The sequence below is a fragment of the Rhinolophus sinicus genome, linkage group LG05 (genome assembly GCF_036562045.2).
Source record: "Rhinolophus sinicus isolate RSC01 linkage group LG05, ASM3656204v1, whole genome shotgun sequence".
NCBI classification, from domain to species: Eukaryota; Metazoa; Chordata; class Mammalia; order Chiroptera; family Rhinolophidae; genus Rhinolophus; species Rhinolophus sinicus.
Genome location: NC_133755.1, coordinates 132,738,047 through 132,759,921, shown reverse-complemented (window position 1 = coordinate 132,759,921; position 21,875 = coordinate 132,738,047). Strand labels below are relative to the sequence as shown.

At 32.2% G+C, this 21,875-nt stretch overlaps 1 protein-coding gene across 6 annotated transcripts in view; it reads right to left on the bottom strand.

Moving 5' to 3' along the window:
• GRIK2 (glutamate ionotropic receptor kainate type subunit 2) overlaps positions 1-21,875 on the bottom strand; it is a 590,198-nt gene that overhangs the window by 360,385 nt on the left and 207,938 nt on the right. For all 6 annotated transcript variants that reach the window (XM_074333341.1, XM_074333342.1, XM_074333338.1 and 3 more), the window contains exons 3-4: positions 11,311-11,478; positions 8,464-8,721 (exon numbers count right to left, since the gene is read on the bottom strand). In XM_074333341.1, coding sequence (XP_074189442.1) covers positions 8,464-8,721; positions 11,311-11,478 — 426 coding nt within the window. The remainder of the gene's footprint in view (positions 1-8,463; positions 8,722-11,310; positions 11,479-21,875) is intronic.

The following is a 21,875-nucleotide window of genomic DNA, read 5'->3' as shown; positions in this document are numbered from 1 at the left end:
CTCATAATTGCTAATTGTGTTGCACTTAGAGAACTTGAAGATTTGTACTTAGAATGTGCAACATATAATCATCTTAAATCCAAATTATCACCTCCCTGAAATAAAATCAAAATAATTTGGTTATATGATTTACAATATAAAAATTTTTTGTATTATTCAAAAATTAGTGTCTTCCAAGAATATATACTTTCATATAAACCTATTCTATTGAATTATTTTATTTTACCCTATGTAAACATAAGTCCAAGATAAAATAAAATACATTTTTACTATTAATTGATTTTAAATTTTATTATGTTAACTTCAAAAGCATAGATATATCTAGAATAGTCTGTAAATATACTTCATCCAGTTAATGAAGTTAGTAAAGAAAGCATTTCTTTTTCTGCTTAGGATAAAGGCCTTGGCCTTTTTTCTATATTTATATAATACAAATTAATCCATGCTGTTTGTTAGATATTATAATACCTAAAAATGACCGATTTTCCTTCATTAATTAAAAGAATTTACATTCCCCCCACTAAATTCTTTTTATGTCTATATTTAGCTCTATGACTGCCTACTCATTTACATAACTGAATTTTTGCTACCATAGCCCTGATTTTGTTCATTTTTTTTCTTTCCTCATATGACAAACAGTCAAAATGGAGGGCAGAGTAAAATGCCAGTGGGAAAATTATATGTCCACAGTAAACTCCTATTTTTCAAGATGCATTTATACCTCCAGCACCTTTGGATGATTCCAAGGAACTAGTTCAGATGCTTCAAGCCTAATGTGTTAGAAGTAGATTTATTATACCTCTCCCAAATCTCTTTTTTCTTGTTTCCCCTTTTAGGTAAATGTGCCATTGATTAGTAGTCCAGACCAGAAACATAGAGGCAATTCTTATCTTCTTTGGGTCCATCACTCCCTCCCCTTATTTACTTACTGAATCCTACAGTCTATGTCTCTTAAATCCTTATAGAATTTGTTACCTCAACATCACTCCATCAAAGCCTCCTTAATTGGGACTGTTACCTTTTTCAACTTGACTAATTCAGAAATTCCTTTGCTTCTGCTCTTGTCCTATTCCCCACCATATCTCAGTATCCCCAATAAATTCTCCACACTGTAGTCACAGCCTTTGCAAAAAATAGTTCTGATTGTTCATTCCCTTTTCAAAAAATAATAACAAAATCAACCAAATCAAAACATAACAGCTAAAGCTAACATCGTATCACAATATTTAATTGGAGTTTACTGCCTAAGGTCAAAACACAGATCTACCATTTACTTGCTATGTAATTTTGGACAAATTATCTTAGCTCTCTCCATCTAAATTTTATCATACTAAAAATGTAGGATTAATAATAATTCATTTTTTAGAGGCTAGCAAAGAAAAAATGGCATATAGCGCGTGGCATTTGTATTATTATGAATTTTAGGCTCCTACCATGTGGGCTTTATGAAGCACTTTACTTATCTCACTAGTGCTTGTAGTTACCTAGCAAACTGACTCCCTTAGGCACCCTCACATTTACACACGCAACACCGTTTGGCTCCTTCTCTAATTGAAGCATTTCTACTTGTCCTTCATGATAACTTCATGATAATGTCGCCTTCTCTAAAACTCTTCTGCCTTTTTAGGCAGCTTCAAAATCTTTCTTTCCCAAGATGCCACAGTGTTATTTTCTTGTCTTTGTCTGCACTTACTAAACTATAATAATGGCACATGCTTTCTCTCTGCCTCTTTTTACTCTGAACTCATGGAGATAGTCAAAGTTGTATCTACTATAATATTGTACCTTGTGCATAACACAGAACCTAGTATACAGAAGATGCAATATACTGAATGTTCAAATAAGTGAATAAATAAATACGTGTTTCATTGCAGTTGAAATATGGTATCAGTATGATTTACTTTAGCTCTCTTATAAAATTTTTGAAATGATAGAAGAAATCATGTCTAGGTATATAAAAATTATTATTGAATGTATTTACTCAATGGCAAGCACTAAAAAGCTACCTGATCTAAATTAACTTTGGGTAGATGACTTAATCCATTGGAGTTTCTTTGTTTAAACAATTGATATAATAATACCTCTTTATGCATTCATTCCTGAAATATTTATCAATGTACTTCAAGGAGCCAGGCACTATCTAGTTACTGGTGAGCAGCCTCCGGGTCCGCCCTACTCAGATGTGTATTTGATCTGATAGAAAAATATAGACAAGAAAAGTCATTCACGACATAATGCTGCATGTTATAGTGGGTGATGGTTATCTGAGTACCGTGGTGCTTTTGGAGTATGTTGGGGGACACCTATTCCAGGCTTGGGAGCTGGGGTAAGGGCAGCCTTTCTTTGAGACATGTAAGCCCGGATGGCATGCATGGGCATGTTTTTGCAAAGGAGCTTGTGCACTTGTGTGTGCACTTAGTGGTAGGAGGAGCGGGGGCCAGAACGAAAGCTTTGCAGGTGGACAGAAGAGTATTTTCAGCAACTGGAAGTTTAATGTCTCAATTGGAAAGAGGGATTCAGACTCAAATGTCATTGGAGAGGTACAGGGACTATATCATGCCAGGTTTTGTAAAACTTTTTTAAAAGTCTTGACTTTATCCTTAGAGCAATGAGAAACTATTAACAGGACAATGGATCAGAATTGCATTTTTTTAAATTACTCTAACTGCAATGTGGAGACTAGATTAGTGGATGCAGACTGAAGTACAAAGACTAGTTAGAAGTCTGTTAGTGATAATCTAGGTGAGAGATGATGGTGACCTTGATCTAAATCATGGTAGAGAGAATGAAAAAATCACAGGACAGATTTGAGAGATCAGAGAGGGGAAGAATTGACAACTGTTAGAGCTTGATTGTGGGGCCAAAGAAAAGAAGGAATCAAGGAAGATATTCAGGTTTCTGTCTTGTGCTGTTGGTGGGCAGAAGAACCAGTCACTGGAGGCATCAGGTATGGTGAGGTGTTAACCTGTTTTCTTTAGGACTCATAAAACTGCTTTGAAAATAAAGTGAAATTGTTTATATAATAGCAACGGCCACCATGTGTTGTGCACTACAGATCCTATATGTAGTCACTTCCATGCCCTTCTTCTCTTTTCCAAATGTGTACCAGTAATTTAGCAGCAAACCTGGGAATAGAATCCCAGACTTCTGTTTACGAGTCCAGAGTTCTTTGTTAATGGACTACCGATCTATAAACAAAGATGAAACACAGGGATTTGAAAGCAAATATTCACAACTTATGCTGGATTGCTTACAAGCTGACAGCTAGCCAACTTATTTTTAGTTTATATTTAAAATGAATCATATGCTCCAAAATGACTGACAGAAAGACAGCTTTGTTTCTGAAGCCAACTCTTTTCCATCATTTTTGGACATCATTCAGAGCTATAACAGACTTTCAGGGTGTTTAAAAGCATTCATCCACAACAACAACAAATGCTAATTATCATAAAACATAAACAGCTCCTGTTAACATCATTCTAAGAATTTCTCCTACTCCAGTACTATATTGCATCCATCATCCCATCTGTTTTGGGGGTGGGAACAAAGACTAGATGGAAGTATAATTATCATGTATCAAACTGGACAACACAACAAAATAGAAATGAATATAAATGGGAGGAACAGCATACATAATAAAGAAATCTGGAAAGGGAAGAAAGAAACATAAATAAAATGGCACAGGGTGTCCTGCAATAAACAGCAGATACATTAAGTTCATAATGGAGTCAATGTTTATTTTGTTGGGTATGAGGGTTTTTTTTGTTTTTTTCTGCATTTCAGTTCACAGTCCTCGCTATAATCAGATTTTTCTCCCACATGGTCAAAAAGTCATATTTTTCACTTGGAAGTTTAAAAATTCTCTCTGTTGAATTCTACCATCAAAATTCTATCTTGAGATTTTTAAACATACCCAGAAAGACAAAAGATCTACTTCTATAAGTTTATGAATACATTTCAAATGGAATCTTCTGTCTCTGTTAGAGTCAGTTCTATCCTATTAAAAAATCCTAAATAAAAAATCTATCCTACATAGACCAATGGAATAGAATTGAGAACCCAGAAATAATACCACATAAATATGGACAGATAATTTTTGACAAAGAAGCTAAAAACATACAATGGAGCAAAGACAACCTATTCAATAAATGGTGCTGGGAGAATTGGATAGCCACGTGCAAAAGAATGAAACTGGACTGCTATTTGTCACCATGTACCAAAGTTAATTCAAAATGGATCAAAGACTTAAGCATAAGACCTGACACAATAAACTACATAGAAGAAAACATAGGTACTAAACTTATGGACCTTGGGTTCAAAGAGCATTTTATGAATTTGACTCCAAAGGCAATGGAAGTAAAAGCTAAAATAAACGAATGGGACTATATGAAACTTAAAAGCTTCTGCACAGCAAAAGAAACCATTGACAAAATAAAGAGGCCACCAACTGAATGGGAGAAGATTTTTGCAAACAGTGCCTCCGATAAGGGGCTAGTATCCAGAATATACAAGGAACTCATGCAAATCAACAACAGAAAAACAAACAACCCAATTGAAAAATGGGCAGAGGACTTGAAGAGACATTTCTCCAAAGAGGACATACAAATGGCAAATAGACATATAAAAAAATGCTCAACATCACTAATCATCAGAGAAATGCAAATCAAAACCACAATGAGATATCACCTCACCCCAGTCAGAATGGCGATCATCAACAAGACAAATAGTAACAAATGTTGGAGAGGCTGTGGAGAAAAAGGAACCCTCATACACTGTTGGTGGGAATGCAGACTGGTGCAGCCGTTATGGAAGGCAGTGTGGAGGTTCCTCAAAAAACTACGAATAGAATTGCCATATGACCCAGCAATCCCTCTCCTGGGTATCTACCCAAAAAATCTGAAAACATTTAGAGATAAAGACACGTGTGCTCCAATGTTCATTGCAGCTTTGTTTACGGTGGCCAAGACATGGAAACAACCAAAATGTCCTTCGATAGATGAATGGATAAAGAAGTTGTGGTATATATACACAATGGAATACTATTCGGCAGTAAGAAAAGATGATATAGGAACATTTGTGACAACATGGATGGATCTTGAGAGAGTAATGCTGAGCGAAACAAGTCAGACAGAAAAAGCAGAGAACCATGTGATTTCACTGATATGTGGTATATAAACCAAAAGCAACAAAAGAACAAGACAAACAAATGAGAAACAGAAACTCATAGACACAGACAATGGTTTGGTGGTTGCCAGAGGGTAAGGGGTGGGGGGTGGGGGGGGGGAGATGAGGGTAAGGGGGATCGAATATATGGTGATGGAAGGAGAACTGACTCTGGGTGATGAACACACAATGGGATTTATAGATGATGTAATACAGAATTGTACACCTGAAATCTATGTAATTTTACTAACAATTGTCACCCCAATAAATTTAATAAAATTAAATTAAAAAAAAAAAAAAAGAAGAAAAAAAAAATCTATCCTAAATAAAAAACCAAGAAAGCCAAGTCCTCAAAAGTGTTTTAAATTAAAAGGGACTACATCTGGTCAATTACAAATGCAATTAATTCATTACAAATAACATTAGAAACACAATCACGTACCCCTAAATAGGAACTGAAGCTCCACAAGGGTCCTGACTTTGTTTCTTTTACTGGCATATACTCACACCTGTAACTGTCCCTGGAATGTAGTATGTGCTTAATCAATATTTTTTCAATTAAATATTGCACAGAAAGGAGCAATTGTAAGCTTTTATCCTCAGAGGATTTTTAAGTCATACCTATTTTATGAATAATTCTGTAGTGATTCTAAGTTAGCATTAATATTTAAATAATCAAGGACCTTTGGAATCCCCAAGTATCTATGCCACCTTCAAAGTGAGAAGCAACAAAGTTTCTTTTAAATAGTAGCAAAGTATTTTAATATTTTTAGTGTGAGGTGAAACCTCCATTAAAAGTATATACATCTAACTATCTCTCTATATATTTCTCTATTAAAATTTTCCTCAATGATGTTTATATTATTAAAGCAAAAGATCAAGAACAGCTAAGATCAATTACACACGAAGTTTACCAAATTGTGATATGACTTCAATCATAAATCCCATTATTTCCTTATCCAATCACTCAAGAACCACATGTATAAAATAAAAAAGTCTCTCTCTCACACACACACACACACACACACACACACACACACACACAAAAAGATAGAAGAGTGAAGAAAATGCTGTCATTTTATATAACGGACTTGAGCATCCACAAATTTTGGTGTCCTAAGGGGTCTTAGAACCAATCCCTTGGAGATACTGAGGGATTGACTGTCTATCCACAAACATTTGAACATTTGCCAATTTTCCTTCTACCATGAGGAATTTTAAGATAGTAAGGAATGAATACAAAGTACCACATGCACGACATCCACAAATATATATACATATATGGCATGTGTATGTACATGCAGATATAAGGGAATGTGATACTTAGGCAGCGTTCACCTGAATTATTTCAGAGGGGATGGAGAAGTAAATACTCCATGGAATCATAATGTATGTGTATTCATATTTATGTTTTTCTGTATATGCCCATCTATAAACATACATAGACTAATGTATAACTAAGAATTCCCTGGACCATCATGTCATACAACCTAGAGAAACAATCTACAAAGAAAGTTAAAATTATTTGTAAACATTTCACATTTTTTAATCAGAGATGTAAAATTGCTTTATTAATATGTTTTAGGACTTACTATTTCTTATGAATGAAAAGTTTTAAAAAATTATTTTCATTATTTTCCCAGTCCTGTAACTCCCTGTTCTCTGTTCCCTGTTCTCTTGGGAGAATTTCTATCTGTCAATTTGCAGATGGTCAAATTTATTGTCAAATGGACTGATTTCTACACATAGTTCTAAATAATGAATGAACAAAGTGTTTTCTTGGCATACTTTGGGAGAATTTAAATCAAAATAAATTTCAGTGTTGATGTAAACATCAAGGTATAGTAAAATGTCTTAGAATAAAATATTTTTAAATTCTAATTTAAAGAGCACTATTTAGACCACTGATAAGTATCTTAATGTAAAACTCCTTATCATTATATAATAACTAAAAGAGTATGTACTTCCTTCAACAATATAACTGTAAGAAAAATTAATACTTTATTTCTACTATTTACTTTGTTATATTTATCTATGAGATTTGCTTTTAACTGGTACCTCAAAATAAACATTCATACATAAAAATAACATATATTAAAACAAAAAAGCACAGACAAGCTCTTGCCAGCAAAAATTCATTGAATATGCCAAAATAAACACCACTTAATAAGTTCTATTTTCCAAGTCTCTAATCTGTGTCTGTACATAAAAATTCCAAAAACTAAGTATTTCAATGGATATTATTTTGTTGGAAATGTGCAAAAAAACTTTTTCAAACTTTAATGTTCATACAGATAAAGGTATTACTTTCCATAAACATTCTTTGCACCTAAACAACTAAAGAAAATGTTATGGCAAAATTCTGAATTTCTTGGTAAGTTTCACTGACAGCAAATCATGAAGCTTTAAGTTGAGAAACTATCCTGAACTTAGCAGAAAAATTCTTTGAATAAATATTTCAATATTATAGTTTACACTATCTCTATCCTTAATCCAATATTATAGTTTCCATTAACTGATCCTTCATAGGAAAAAAAAAGTGCTTCTTTTAAAAATACAGAGACCTCTCCTGGGTATCTACAAAAAAAAATCTAAAAACATTTATCTGTAAAGATATATGTGCTCCGATGTGGCCAAGACATAGAAACTACCATAGTGTCCTTTGATAGATGAATGGATAAAGAAGATGTGGTATATATATACACAATGGAATATTATTCTGCCATAAGAAAAGATGAAATAGTGCCATTTGCAATAACATGGATGGATCTTGAGATTATTATGCTAAGAGAAATAAGTCAGACAAAAAGTAAAGAACCATATGATTTCACTGATATGTGGGATATAAAACTGAAAACAACAAAGGAACAAGACAAGCAAATGAAGAAACAAAAACTCATAGACACAGGCAATAGTTTAGTGGTTACCAGAGGGTAAAGGGGAGAGGGGTGTTAGATGATGGTAAAAAGGATCAAATATATGGTGATGGTCTGGGTGGTGAATACACAATGTGATATACAGGTGACATATTACGGAATTGTACACTTCAAACCTATGTAACTTTACTAAAATTGTCACCCCAATAAACTTTAATTAAAGGAAAAAAAATACAGAGAAAAAGTGCATGATTTAGCTGTTTTTTTGTGTTGATGTGTGGAATTAGTGTTGATGTTTGATTCCAAATGTCTTTCCATCTCTCAATTTAAAAAACAAAACAAGACTACAGTAAGAATCTCAAGTATGTTTCATAAAATTATTTATATTTAAAACATAACCCCAAAGGCTACTGATTTTTCTTACCAGTGCTGTCATCATATACAACTGTGACAGTTTTCCACTTGAAGAACTGCACCAAGTCCAAAATGGCACGGCTGAGTGAAGAGAAGTCTGGGTAGAGACTGACATAGAAGGAATCTTTGTTGTCTGACACCTGGTGCTTCCAGCGGGTCTGTATGTGGGGAACCCCCAGAGCATTGCAGATGGACTGAACAGCATTTGCTGAAGAGCTGTGTGAAGGCCCGAAGATGGCAGCCACCCCAAGAGACAGCTGATCACAGGCTGAAGAGGAGACAGAAGTCTGTCAATAATGATGCCAGAGTGCCAACATTACCACATATACTGTAAACCCAAAGGTAACATCCTAAAGATCTTTTTTTTTTTTAATGTAACATCTGTTTTATATTTTGTCTAACGCTGAACATTTTCAATTTGTTAGAAGGGAATTAATTCACCCAGACATCTGCAGCTCAATGTTCAGATATTTTGACAAATAATGTCAAGGGAAGGTGAGAGGTCAGGAGAAAGAGGAGGGATACTCCAGAATTTAAGGGGGGCGATGATCATTTTGGAAGAATAGTTCATATCAGGGAGTTGGGGGAATAGTGTTCCTTTCCAAGTTTACTGGTCATTCCTTACAATTTCAATTTCTTAATCAGAAGCCCTTTTGTCCTCCCTTGCACTCCAATAAACTATGGCAGCACATAGCTAAGTATTTGCATATATCTGGTGACAGAAGTCAAGCTTTGCATGCCACCACCCATACAAAACTTGGTATGGCTCAAAAAGGATGAGCTCATGTGGATTAACCTCATTAAACAGAAAGAACATCAAAGTCATAAAATAAGCATTTAATTAACTTTATTTATTTTACTTTTGGTACTATCACTTTTATATTGGTCTATTTTTTTTCTAAATTTATATTTATTCCTGGGAAAATTTTATTCATGTCAACAATAATTGTAATAATCAAGAGAGACATAAACAAACTAGAAGGTATTCAGGTGAAAATTGATATACCGTGACAGAACTTGAATTTCTATAAGATGTACTGAAGTAGTTTGGGCCTAGAAAGTGAGTAATTTTTTTTTTTTAATGTTGTTCCTTTGAAGTCACCATTAAGAAATCTGTTGGTCTTGTTCCTTTGTTGCTTTCAGTTTTATAACCCACATATGAATGAAGTCATATGGTTCTTGACTTTTTCTGTCTCACTTATTTCGATTACCATAATAATCTTAACAGAGGAACAAGACAAACAAAAAAACAAAAAATCATAGACACAGACAATAGTTTAGTGCTTAACAGAGGGTAAGGGGGGAGGGGAGTAGTGGAAGAGGATAAAGGGGGTCAAATACATAGTGATAGAAGGAGAACTGACTCTGGGTGGTTAGTACACAATGTGATATATAGATGATGTATTCTAGAATTGTACACTTGAAACCTATGTAATTTTACTAACCATTGTTATCCCAATAAATTTAATTTAAAATATCAAAAGAAAGAAATCTATCAATATTTTATTTACACTGCACTCATATTCCATATTCTTTGGTCTAAATGATTTCAATTGAGCTTCTTCTTTCTAATGGAAATAATCATGAACTATGTCACTAATCAAATGCACTTGTCTTGCAGTTAATGACTTATTTTGCAATTATGATGACAAATGCAGTATTTCACAATAACCTTTACCCTTTTTTCAGCCTTTAAAACCTTTCATCACCCTGACACGGTTCTTATATATGGAAACTTATTTGTATTCATAAAGATATGAATTCAAAGGGCAGGCAGAATATAGGCTTTTATAAACACTAGTTAGCTTGGGAAAAGAAGGATTCTTCCATTTCAAGAAATAGTGTACCTTATCAGCTGCCATTAATATTAATCAGTTTACAAGAAATCTGCTCCAAGTTAGAATTATAAATAATTATGTACCTTTCCATCAATGTAAAGTAGCATATAAAACAACATTAGCATTACAGAAAAGGAAACATTGTTTTGAAAACAGGAATTTAGAACAAATGCTTTGTAAGCCCATTCCTTTGGGGAAATCTCTATTATCCTTTTATTCTTGTTACATGAATGCTAACTCTATGCAAAAAAAAAAAATCACCTACTTAGGCAAAGTCTGGAAACATCTCTCAAAACGCATTTACTACTAAGACTGGTTAAAATAATGCCTTGATAATAGTTTCTCATTCATATATAAATGTTAAATTCATAGTTCACAAAATTATTTTATTATTCTTATTTAAAACACAGTTTACAACATAATAAATGATATAGCTAAATATGATAAGTATTTCTTCATAGAATCCAATTTTTATATCATTATCCACCATTATCCAGTTATAAGAAGAAACATCAAGTAGTTAAAAAATGTGCATGGAGTATACATAAACTTAAAGTTGTTCAAATTTTTCCAATAAAGTTTTAAGATCAGGTTGACTTGGAACCACAGAACTTCCAAGGTAGTTGGTAAATTTGGACCGCAATAATAATATAGTGGAATTGACAGATAATGCAAATAAATTGTAAGAATGGATTGAACAACTTAGTAAAATCCCTAATACATATTTTATTGTAGGTGGGTTTTTGCAAATAGGAATAATTTATTAACAGAAGGGTTGGTAGGGAAGAAAAACAATTTCACTATCACAGATCTAATTGCATGTCTTATCACAAGCAAATTTTTTTTGCAGTAGGTAATCATGTTACTTTACCTTCCCTGATAACATTTCTGTGCACTTTGAAAAGAAACCTTTCATGAGAATATTCCTAATGGCCTATTAATTTAGAATTAAGAAATCTCTTAAGAATACCTGGATATTTTAATTCCAGAAAACATAATGTTAAGTATCTATCAATTACCTTTCTTGGATGCTTCAAAACTGTCATAGAGGTTTATCTTCTGGGTGTCATAGGTTAGGGTGGTATTGGGCAACAAGGTTCTGTTTCTGTTGATAGTGTTCACAGCAAATCTGAACGCAAGTTCCTCAGCTCCCATTGGGCCAGATTCCACATATTCAAAAATACCACCTGGCAAAAAGAAAGAATAATCACAGTTCTTACAAGACAGAGAAAATGTTGGAAGTTTTCTACATTTTTATGTATGTGTGTATGTCTTTGTGTGTGTGTGTGTAATTTAAGTACATGGATTTGTGCTTACCTTTTCTATGAACATGAATATTTGATATGTGCCCTTTTAGAGAAATATGCACTGGCAAAATTATCTTGGTATTGCTACCCAGATTTAACATGATTTAAACATGATTTTGCCTTTTATCTTTAGTAACTGCTTCTTTTAGAGCTGGGCATATATATAGATCTTGCCTTAAGGACTGAATATTATCCCTAGAAATTTTATACACTATTCCAGAAAAATTAATTCTCTATACTAATATAAAGCTACATATAAAGTTAGGCATTGGGACAACTGTATTAGCTTGTCTCCATTTATTCAGAAATCAGAACTCTTTAGAACAATTTTATAGCACTTACTGTGTTAGAAGGCCAAAATACTGATTCATTTGCAAATTCCTGCATCTTACTTGCAAGAAAAGAGAACAAAGTGGCATTTCCCTATTTGTTTTACTCTAAAAGTTTTTTCAGAAGTTACTTGACATTTGTAAAAGATAACTCTCCCAAACAGTGCAAATTCCTTAATCAGTGAATAACACTGTATATATAATTATAGCCATAAAATATAGACAATAACTGAAAAATATGGCGTTTCTATTTGTCATCTTCTCAGCTATTTCTCAGTCCAGTTCTCTCAGTTCTGTCCTAGACTTTTTTCTTCTTAATATCATCTCTCTGTCTTCAGTTAACCTAACTGAGACTTCTTCCTCCAATGTAATTGCTTCCCTATTGTTACTTTGGTGAATGCAATGAAAGGGAGAGTACCTGATACAAACTCTGTCCTGGGGAAACTAGTACTTTATAAAAGGAATTTATATTTCTCTCTTTCAAATTTCACACCATGTACTCTCAACACAGTCATTCACAAATTAAACTTCCTTAAATAAGCCATTTCCACAGCTTGCAATTCATACCTCATCAAAAGTCTTTGACACATGAAAGTCAGATGACTATACTATCAGCCTATTATAAATTAGTAAGAAGTCATAATTTGGTAACAAAGATGAGGAATGAGGACTCAGGAAGATACTACAGTGATCAGGCAAATTTATATTCAGAAAAAAATTGGAAAAGTTGTCATTTGAGCAATTTTGAAAAACAATTGAGCATTTGGAAAGTCCTTCTTTAATTTAATTTGGAATAAAGAATCAATCATAGAAATCCAAACCTGAAGTTGTTTCTTAATGGCAAAATAAAATAAAAAACTAAATTTTCTGTTTTCCTGAGTTCAAATTAAAGTTTCTATGTGGTATAAATACAAAATAAACCATATTAGTTTGAAATACTTCTCTTATTCTTTCAACTAAATTGCTGGTGTAGTTACCAGATTAATCCACTTACTGTGAATAGTACTCTGAATATATTTAAAATCTTTGAGACTTGTGCTAAGCAAAGTATAATAAGTATTGACATGCCTAAAGGGTGTCAAGAACCAAATTAGAAGTCTTGTATATGTGGAAGAGAATAGTGGTACGATCATGGATTACAGAGATAAACTGGGTTTACATCCTGGCTCTGCCTCTTGCCATCATGTACACTTGGCAGTTGCTTAAACCTTCAGTCTGAGTTTCTTCTTCTCTAAAAAAAAGGAATGATAATAGAGGCTACTGCATAGAGTTGTTATGAAGATTAAATGTCATCTCATAATAAGCCCTTAAAACAGTGGCTGCCATAGAGTAAGCACTCAATAAGTGCTTAAGATTTCACTGAGTCTTCAAAACAATCTCAAGCAGTATTATTTTACAGGAAAGAACCCTTTGGTCTAAGATCATATAAAACTATCAAGTGATAGAGCCAGCATTAAAACCTGTTTGTGGATGACTACAAAGCCCTTGCCTATTCCACTACAAACAAGTAGTTTTCTTCAAAGTTTCAGGCAAAATATACAAAGCTTCCTAAAATGTTACATATGATGACCTTGATAATAATGTGTAAGTGGAAATGCAAGGTCTTATACATGGAACAGAAAAATAATTGAGCAATTAGAAAGTATTTTTTAAAGTTAATTAAGAATAAAGAATCAATTATAGAAATCCAAACCTGAAGTTGTTTCTTAATGGCAAGATAAAATAAAACACTGAATTTTCTATTTTTCTCAGTTCAAATTAAAGTTTCCATGTGGTACAAATACAAAATAAGGATACTGAAATGGTCAATATTTGATGACAGTGAATTAAAACTTTCCTATTCTTTACCTCACTTCAAAATAAATAATTCAAATCCAACTCCAAGTTTACATATTTATCACTGGTTTGAATATTTAAAGAAATCTTTGTAATCACTTAGGAAACTCATATTCTACCTTAATTAAATAACATGAATGATTTTTTTTATTAATCAAAAGTCAGAGTTTAAAAAGTTTTGTATATAAAAATAAAAACATCCAGATAATATAAGCTTTCCAGGAACAATATCTTCTATAACACCTCCCAACCACATTAACTCAAGAAATGAGAGATCACTACCCCTGATGTATGCACAGAAGGTATGAGCAGGTTAGGTTAAAAAAAACAAAAAACTACCTAGTCAAGAATTACTTTCAAGAAACAGTTAGGTGGGTACCTTAAACTTATGTGGAAAAAAAGAGAGAGAGAGTTTGTAATTCTATTTAAAAATTGGGAAGGTTTTAATAACATCCAACGTGTTAATTGATCAAAGAATAAAAGTGCAATTATCATATTACATATTACATACTCTTGATATATCTCACAAATTATTCTTGACTTAAAAATGATTTTCAGAAAACAAATAATAGAGTAAAAATGACACTTTACTAATATAAGTCACATATTAACAGTAGATATTATATTTAACAGTAAAAAAGCAAAGAAGTCCCATTAACCTCTCTCTTAACATTATTCTCTAGATTTAATAAATGCAATTTGAAATAAAACTTATTTATGTAACTATGTACAGATCGATCATTTTTATTTAATTGTATATAAATAACTTTTCCCAATGGTATTTGACCACAACAATGAAAATAAGAAAATTGAGAGAATTTACCACCAACACACCTCTAGTAGAACAAATACTAAATAAATGGATTTTTTTAAGCAGAAGAAAAATGATCCCAGAGGTAACTACTGCATTGCTTCAATATATGAAATATAAGAGAAAGGATAAACACGTGGGTGAATATCAATAAATGTTGGCTAAAAGAGCAAGAATAATAACATCTTCTGAAGTTTATAATGTATGTAGAATTAAAGTGCATGGTAACAACAATGCGAAAGTCAAGAAATTAAGCAATTGAATTAAGGGATATTAATGTTCTAGCAGTATAGGGCAAAAGGCAAAGATTATTATTTTGAACTGTAATACTTCAAGAATGCATATTAATGTCTAGGATAAACAGTAAACTAATCATGAAATAGCATATGATCAAAATTCAAAATTGAAAAAGTGACATATTAAAATATCATTGTCCAAAATGACAAGAAAAGTAAAAAATGGTATATATTAAAAAAAACATCAGTGGTTAAAGATAAATGGAACAAATTCATATTTTAAAGTTTAAGATTATCAAATAAGCTAAAAAGTCACAAAATTCTAAGCTACTCACAAGAGAAATAGCAAAAAACAAAGAAAAAGAAGGCAAATCTTTGTCCTAAAACCACATTAACCAAACAAAAGCCGGTAAACCTAATCTCATATTAAAGTAGACTTGAAGACAACAAAATAATAGAAATAAAGAGTATAATTCATAATGAGAAAGGGGTCAATACATCAGGAAGATATCGTAATTCAGAATCACATAATCCAGTAAAAAAAAATGCCAAGACATTTATAGAACTAGGAGGATAAATAGATTACAGTGGGAAACAAACACACTACTTTCAGTAGCTGGTAGAATAAGTAGACAAAAGTATCAGTTAAGATTTAAAAGATGTAAATTGTGCATTTAATATATTTGACCTATTTAACATAGATGAAACACAGTACCTCAACATGTCAAAATAACTTTTTTTCTTTTCAAGTGTATATTTACCGAAATTGATCATAAGATCCTATCATAACAAACTTCAACACACTTAAAAGGATTGAATTATTCAGACTATGTTCTCTGAACACAGTGATATAAGCTAGACATCAATAACAAAAAGACAACTTGAAAATCTTCAAATTTAGAAATTAAAGAATGCATGCCTAATTAATCCATGGGTCAAGGCAGAAATCAAGATGGGAATTATAAAACTTTGGGAACTGGATAAAACTAAAAATTTGGCACTGAAACCTTGCAGGCTCACACTTAGAGGAAATTTCAGACTTAGCATCAATGACCTAAGACTCGATCTCAAATATCTAGAAAAAAAACAAAATCAAATCCAAAGAAATTAAAAGAAATAAAGACTCTAGCAGAAAATATGGAAATAGAGAACAAATATTTGATAGAAACAGAAAAATAACAAAGCCAAATTTGTTATTTGAAAGATTATTAAAATAGATAAACCCTTACCAAATCTAATCAAGAATAAGAGAATAGTAGGGGTGTGAGTAGTAGCAGGGAAGGTACATGATATGCTTCTGAGGTGCTGGTGATCTAGGGGCTTGGATATATATTATTAGAACTCTGTGATTTGTGTACTTTGGCATATATGATTATCTTTTAATAAAATTGTACTTTAAAAAACAATTGCATAAAAGGGCTAAGGCTTTTCCAAGTTTGATTATACAAGCAGAAAAGTATAAGGGCAATATTCTGAATGTAACTTGAATATTCAAATTAAATCAAACACATAGACATGATTAAAGGAAGACAAAAAAATGTGAAAGTACATTAACTAAATATAAATATTTTAAAAGAAAAGGTTTGATACCTCCAATATATAAATAATATTTACTGATAAAAATATGCACTCCAATGGAAAAATTGACAAAGAAAATACATAACTAATCTACAAATAATTTGTGCAAATAACCAAAAGACAAAAAAATGTTCAAAAATAGGAAAAATATTAAACCAATAAGATAGAATTTCTACAGATTAAATTTGTTAAGGTGTGAAAAAAGCACAATTTAAAAAATTGATACAAACATTCTTGAGGACCTTTTTGAAAAATCTATCAAGCTCTTAAAATATCATACACTTGAATCCACTAATTCTACTTATAGGATGTTAACTATGAGGAAAATTTGGGTGATTTTGCTACAAGGGTGTTCACTTTCCTCATAAGAACAATATGATTAGAAAAGTTCTAAATACCTATGGTAGGGGGTTATTTACATAAATTATGGTACATATAATTAATAAAATACTATGTGTATAGCCATTTTTAAATTACTCTGTAGAAGGTATTTGATGACAAAAATGCTTTATAATTACAATAAGCACTTAGGCATAAAAATATTATGTCGCTCACTTTAGATGACAGGCATTTGATTAATTTCAATGTCCTCTTGTTTGCTTATTTGTAAATTTTAAACAGTTAACAATAAACCAGTTTTAATCTTACAATATTTTTAAACAAAGGAATAAGAGATGTTTTAAAATGAAGCTAGAACATTAAAGAGTAGCAGTAAAAAAGGAGAGTAGATAGAGGATAACATGGTTTTAAAAGCTGCTCATAAAATATTGAAAGACAAAGCATTTTTCTACCTGTTCATAAATCTACAAAAGATTAATTGTTAACATGATTTTGAACAGGGATTTTCTCTTTATACAGCTTGAGATTTATTCACATCGTGCTATGTACCTCCTATAAAATGTGTTTACTTTTAAACTCATTTTTATTATGAAATGTTAGAATTTCATGTAGCATTTCATAAGCATGTGGTACATGAAGCGAATTTGTACCTTAAGGAGTTCACAAATCATGTTTGGTGGGTAAAATATGTTCTAGAGTATTAAAAAAAACATAGAACTATATAATCCTAAAGCAGCATTTTAGTAATTTATAACTATGTGCTTTCCTGAGACTAGTACCAAGATTCACCCAATTTCACATTTTCAAGAATCTCCCTATTCTCTATAGGATACAAACAAAATTTCACTGCTTTTTTATACTTACCTCTGGCTTTTTTAAATTAAAAATGTCATCTAAGATAATTATTCCCATAGCTTTATTTTTGTTTGCTTTAAATTGTTTAGTTTGTTTGCTTTAATTCAGGAAGAACCTGTCATAGCTTACATAACTTTTATATCAAACAATAAAATGCCTGTAGTTCTTTCTCCAAGCTTATAGTAAAGTTAATAGTTCTCATCAGTCTCTAATAGGCTTTCTAAACAAAGCAGGGAAACACAAGAACAGCCTTTTTTTTTCCCCCATAAGCCTAGTTGCTCACTTTGTTTTGTAGATAGAAAGGAAAAAAATGGCAAGGAATTCCTTGTTTACAGAGATATCCCGGCACTGAAACTTTCCCCATCAAGTCTCTGACTTACAAAACAACATTACTCAAGACTTGAAATAAAAGATTTATATTTGTCAACTGCTGAAGCCTATCCAAGTCTTTCCTCTTTTAAACCAACTTTAACTACTTTTAATTGTATGACTCATAAACCCATGTTGGAAGTGCCAACCAATGTCACATTTAACTTCTGAGGAGATTCAAATAGGTCCTATCTTAAAGTCGGTACAATCATTGTTTTATAGACATTTATTTTAATAAAGAAATTGATGTTATGAATGATACGTCATCTGTTATTCTCTCAGAAGATATGTTGTGTTTCTTTCAATTAACTGTTATAATAACCTTATTTCTACCTAAATAAATGTAAAAAAAACATCCTCATTTTAATTTTATGTAAATCCTTATCCAAAGGATAAAAATCACGTTTCTTTATAAATGTGAAAGGCCATTTTTAAAAAATGTCCTGTATATTAAATGATATTAGGGAATCATTTGTTTCTTTTTCCTCCTTAGGCAAACTAATGATATAATGATTATGTAAGAAAATATCCTTGTTCTTAGGAGATCCATGATGAATGGTTTAGGTGTGAAGTGTCATAAAAATGAAAATAGAAAAATGCTAACAATTTCTAATTAAGGTGGTGAGTATCATTTTAACTTTTCTGTAGATTTTAAAATATAATAAAAGTTGTGATGAGGGATAGAAGAAGGACAGGAAGAAATGAAACTCTTCTGTGTAATCATTTTTTATTACTGCTTGTTTTGAATGGATGTCTCAAAAAAGGCCATTAAATTAATCTGCAAGTATTTATAAGAATGCTTACTATGTACTAAAATTGTACCATTATTGTAAGTGTAAAGAATAGAGGAGCCAAAGTAGAATAATATTGAATGTCAACTATAATTATACATAGTCACAGAATTTGAAGTACAGCATAGGGAATATAGGGTAGTAGACTTTGGTGGGGGAGGTTATCTCTGTGAAGGGTATAAACGTCTAATCATTTTGTTGTTTTGCACACCAGAAACTTATACATATATATGTATGTATATATATACATACATATATATGTTACATATATATAAGTTATATATATATATATATATGAATGTATGAGAATAGAACAGTCTAAGGATTGACACAATCAAAAAATCATGGGGTCTACCCATTCTTTGAATACTCAGATTGCTTCTACTACTACATATGGGTCTCCAGAAATGGCAAATTTGCTGCAATCTGAAGTAGTCTGTTACTTCTCTAGGAAAGCTCTAGCACAAAGTTCTCCCTCATGTTAATCAATCATTTACTTTCCTGAAGCTTCTATCCATTTGTTCAGATTAGACTATATTTAAATCCAACTTTCATATAATCATCATGCTGAATTTGAAAACAGATACCATCTTCCTACTGTGTTTTCTTTTATCCAGGTTAAAGTCTTTTGATTTTTTTTGTCACATGACTATTCTGATCCTTTCATTTTTCTAGTTATTTTTCCTCTGAACATTGTCCAATATACTCACAGCTCAATATGGGTCTATTTTTAAATCATATTCTAAGTGTGTCCAAGCAAAGGAAATTATAATGGGGCTGCCAGTTCCCTAAATTAATGAAGTATACATAATATAAATATTAAATTGTTTTAGAATACAATATCAGACTACTGGTTCATCTTAAGTTTATTGTTTAAAAAGTTTACATTTCTAATGTTCTATTTTTTTTTTTTCATCTTTTACGTGTGTCCCTGATTAATGTCATCTATTTAGAGTCAATCCAATTTTCTAATTAAGACTATTTGGATTCTGATCGTATTATCAACTCATTACTAATATTAATTCATTCAATATCTAATGTATCAACGCAAATTACTAATACTACAATGATATATAAAATGTTTCTTTTGTCTTTAGATCATATTCAGTTTTGTTTTTATGTCAAAGTCAGAGATTAAAATGATGAGCAAGAGAGTTAAAGACAAAGCTTCAGATCATAACCCCATGGATAGGATATCCCCACTGGAGTCTCTTTCTATTGTTAAAATAGCTAATGATATATCTTTCTTTCTCATTAAACTTTGTTATAATGGATCTCAAAATTATGTGACTGATTTTTGGTCAAGTTGTTTCCATTAAAAACTAATAACTTAAAAACTGTCACTAGCTAATGATCTCAATTTGGCGTTCTTCAGTAGTTTCTCCATACTGCAACCAGAGTAATATTTCTAAAATGTAACTTTGATCTTGTCATTTAGTGTCTTAAAATCTTTCAAAAACTGGCTGATGTTTAAGCTGCTGTTGTTCATAGGGTTCTGCATCATCGATCTTCTGCCTCCCTTTCCAGGCTCCTTTCTTACCACTCCCACTTCCCTAGTGCTGCAGCCATATTATACCACCTACCTTTCTCTGAATGAACCAGAGTCACATGCCTCCAATGCTTCCAGATGATGTTCCCCAGCCCAGGAACCAAGTCCCTCCATACACATACACACTGATACATACACAGAGACACACGCATGAACACATGCATACATTTGCAACATTTTCTCTTCCCTAATGCACTGTCAGTCTTTGGCACCATCACCTTCTCTGGGAAGACATTCCTCCCAGGGCCCCAAACTCCATCTGACTAAATTATGTCTCTGCTTTACATTCCGTAAGTCCCAGATTACGTTCAAATATTTTCATGCATATCCCTGCAATCTGAAGCTTAAGAAAGTTAAATCAGTAAGAAACGTGTTCAAACCTGAGCTCACTCTCAAGGATGAAAGCTTCTAACACTCAACATTGATTGAGAGCATACTCTATATTAGGCATCTAGATACACATTTCACATACATTAATAGAAAGTTATCAAGACGTACAGTTACATCATATTTTCTGTCTTCAATATATTTCCCATTTTTATAATGTTTTATATTTTAATGCTGAATACAACTCTGATATTTAAGTTGTCCATATCGTTGAGTTTAAGAATTGCTTTCCCCTCTTTAGATTCCATAGTCTCACAAGATAGTTTCATTCTTAGGCCCAATAACTTGCTTTACTGGGTCTATGGTGTTCTGCTTTAGCAAGACCTTGGAGCAAGTCCAGCATCCTGAGCACCTTGCCTAAGGTCAGTTACATAGTAAATGGTGAAAGCTTGATTGGGACACAGGAGACCTCAATTCAGGCCTCACCTTTTAATCACTATGCTGTACTGCTTCCTGCTGGGTAATAGTGCCACTCTTTATCCTCAACTTCTGGTTGTTTTCAGAGTACCTCTCTTAGTTCTGAATGATAAATACTTTCAATTTCTTAAAATAGATTCTTAAGTTTTGTGTCCATATGAAACATGTCTATAACACTCTGAAATTGATTTTGTGTGAAGCTGGTGGATGCTATCCTAGTTACCTGTATATGCAAGAAGAAAAACACATGTACATGTGGACCTTAATGACTGACACACCATGAAAAATGAATAAGGTCACATCTTCCAACAAGGGAACTGTGTGGAAAGCACATAGGGTAAGGTATGAATTTTCCAAGGACAGGAGCTGTAACCCATCTTATTTCACACACAGAGATACCTACCACTCTTCCCACTTGCTTCTGATTCCCTCGAGCCATGAAGAAATAGGTATTTCTAATTTAATGAAAGAACTACTTCCAGTATTTTGAGGCATATTTCTAGAAATGATAATGTTTTTCATTATAATGTTACTAAGTTAAGTTCATCCAAGCATACAGATTAGCACCTTTGTCAATATTTTAAGTAAACTAAAAACCACAAACATGTGACAAATGAGAAGTTGATCTATGGAATATCCTGGAACTTTTTGTACTTTTAGCCCTCTTGCAGTTCTTCAGCTATAGAAGGCATGGAAGCTACTCTGGCATACCCCCTCCTCTATCTACCATATTCAATTAAACTCAAACTTGTTCTCAGCCTTTGGAAAAAGAAAGCTGCT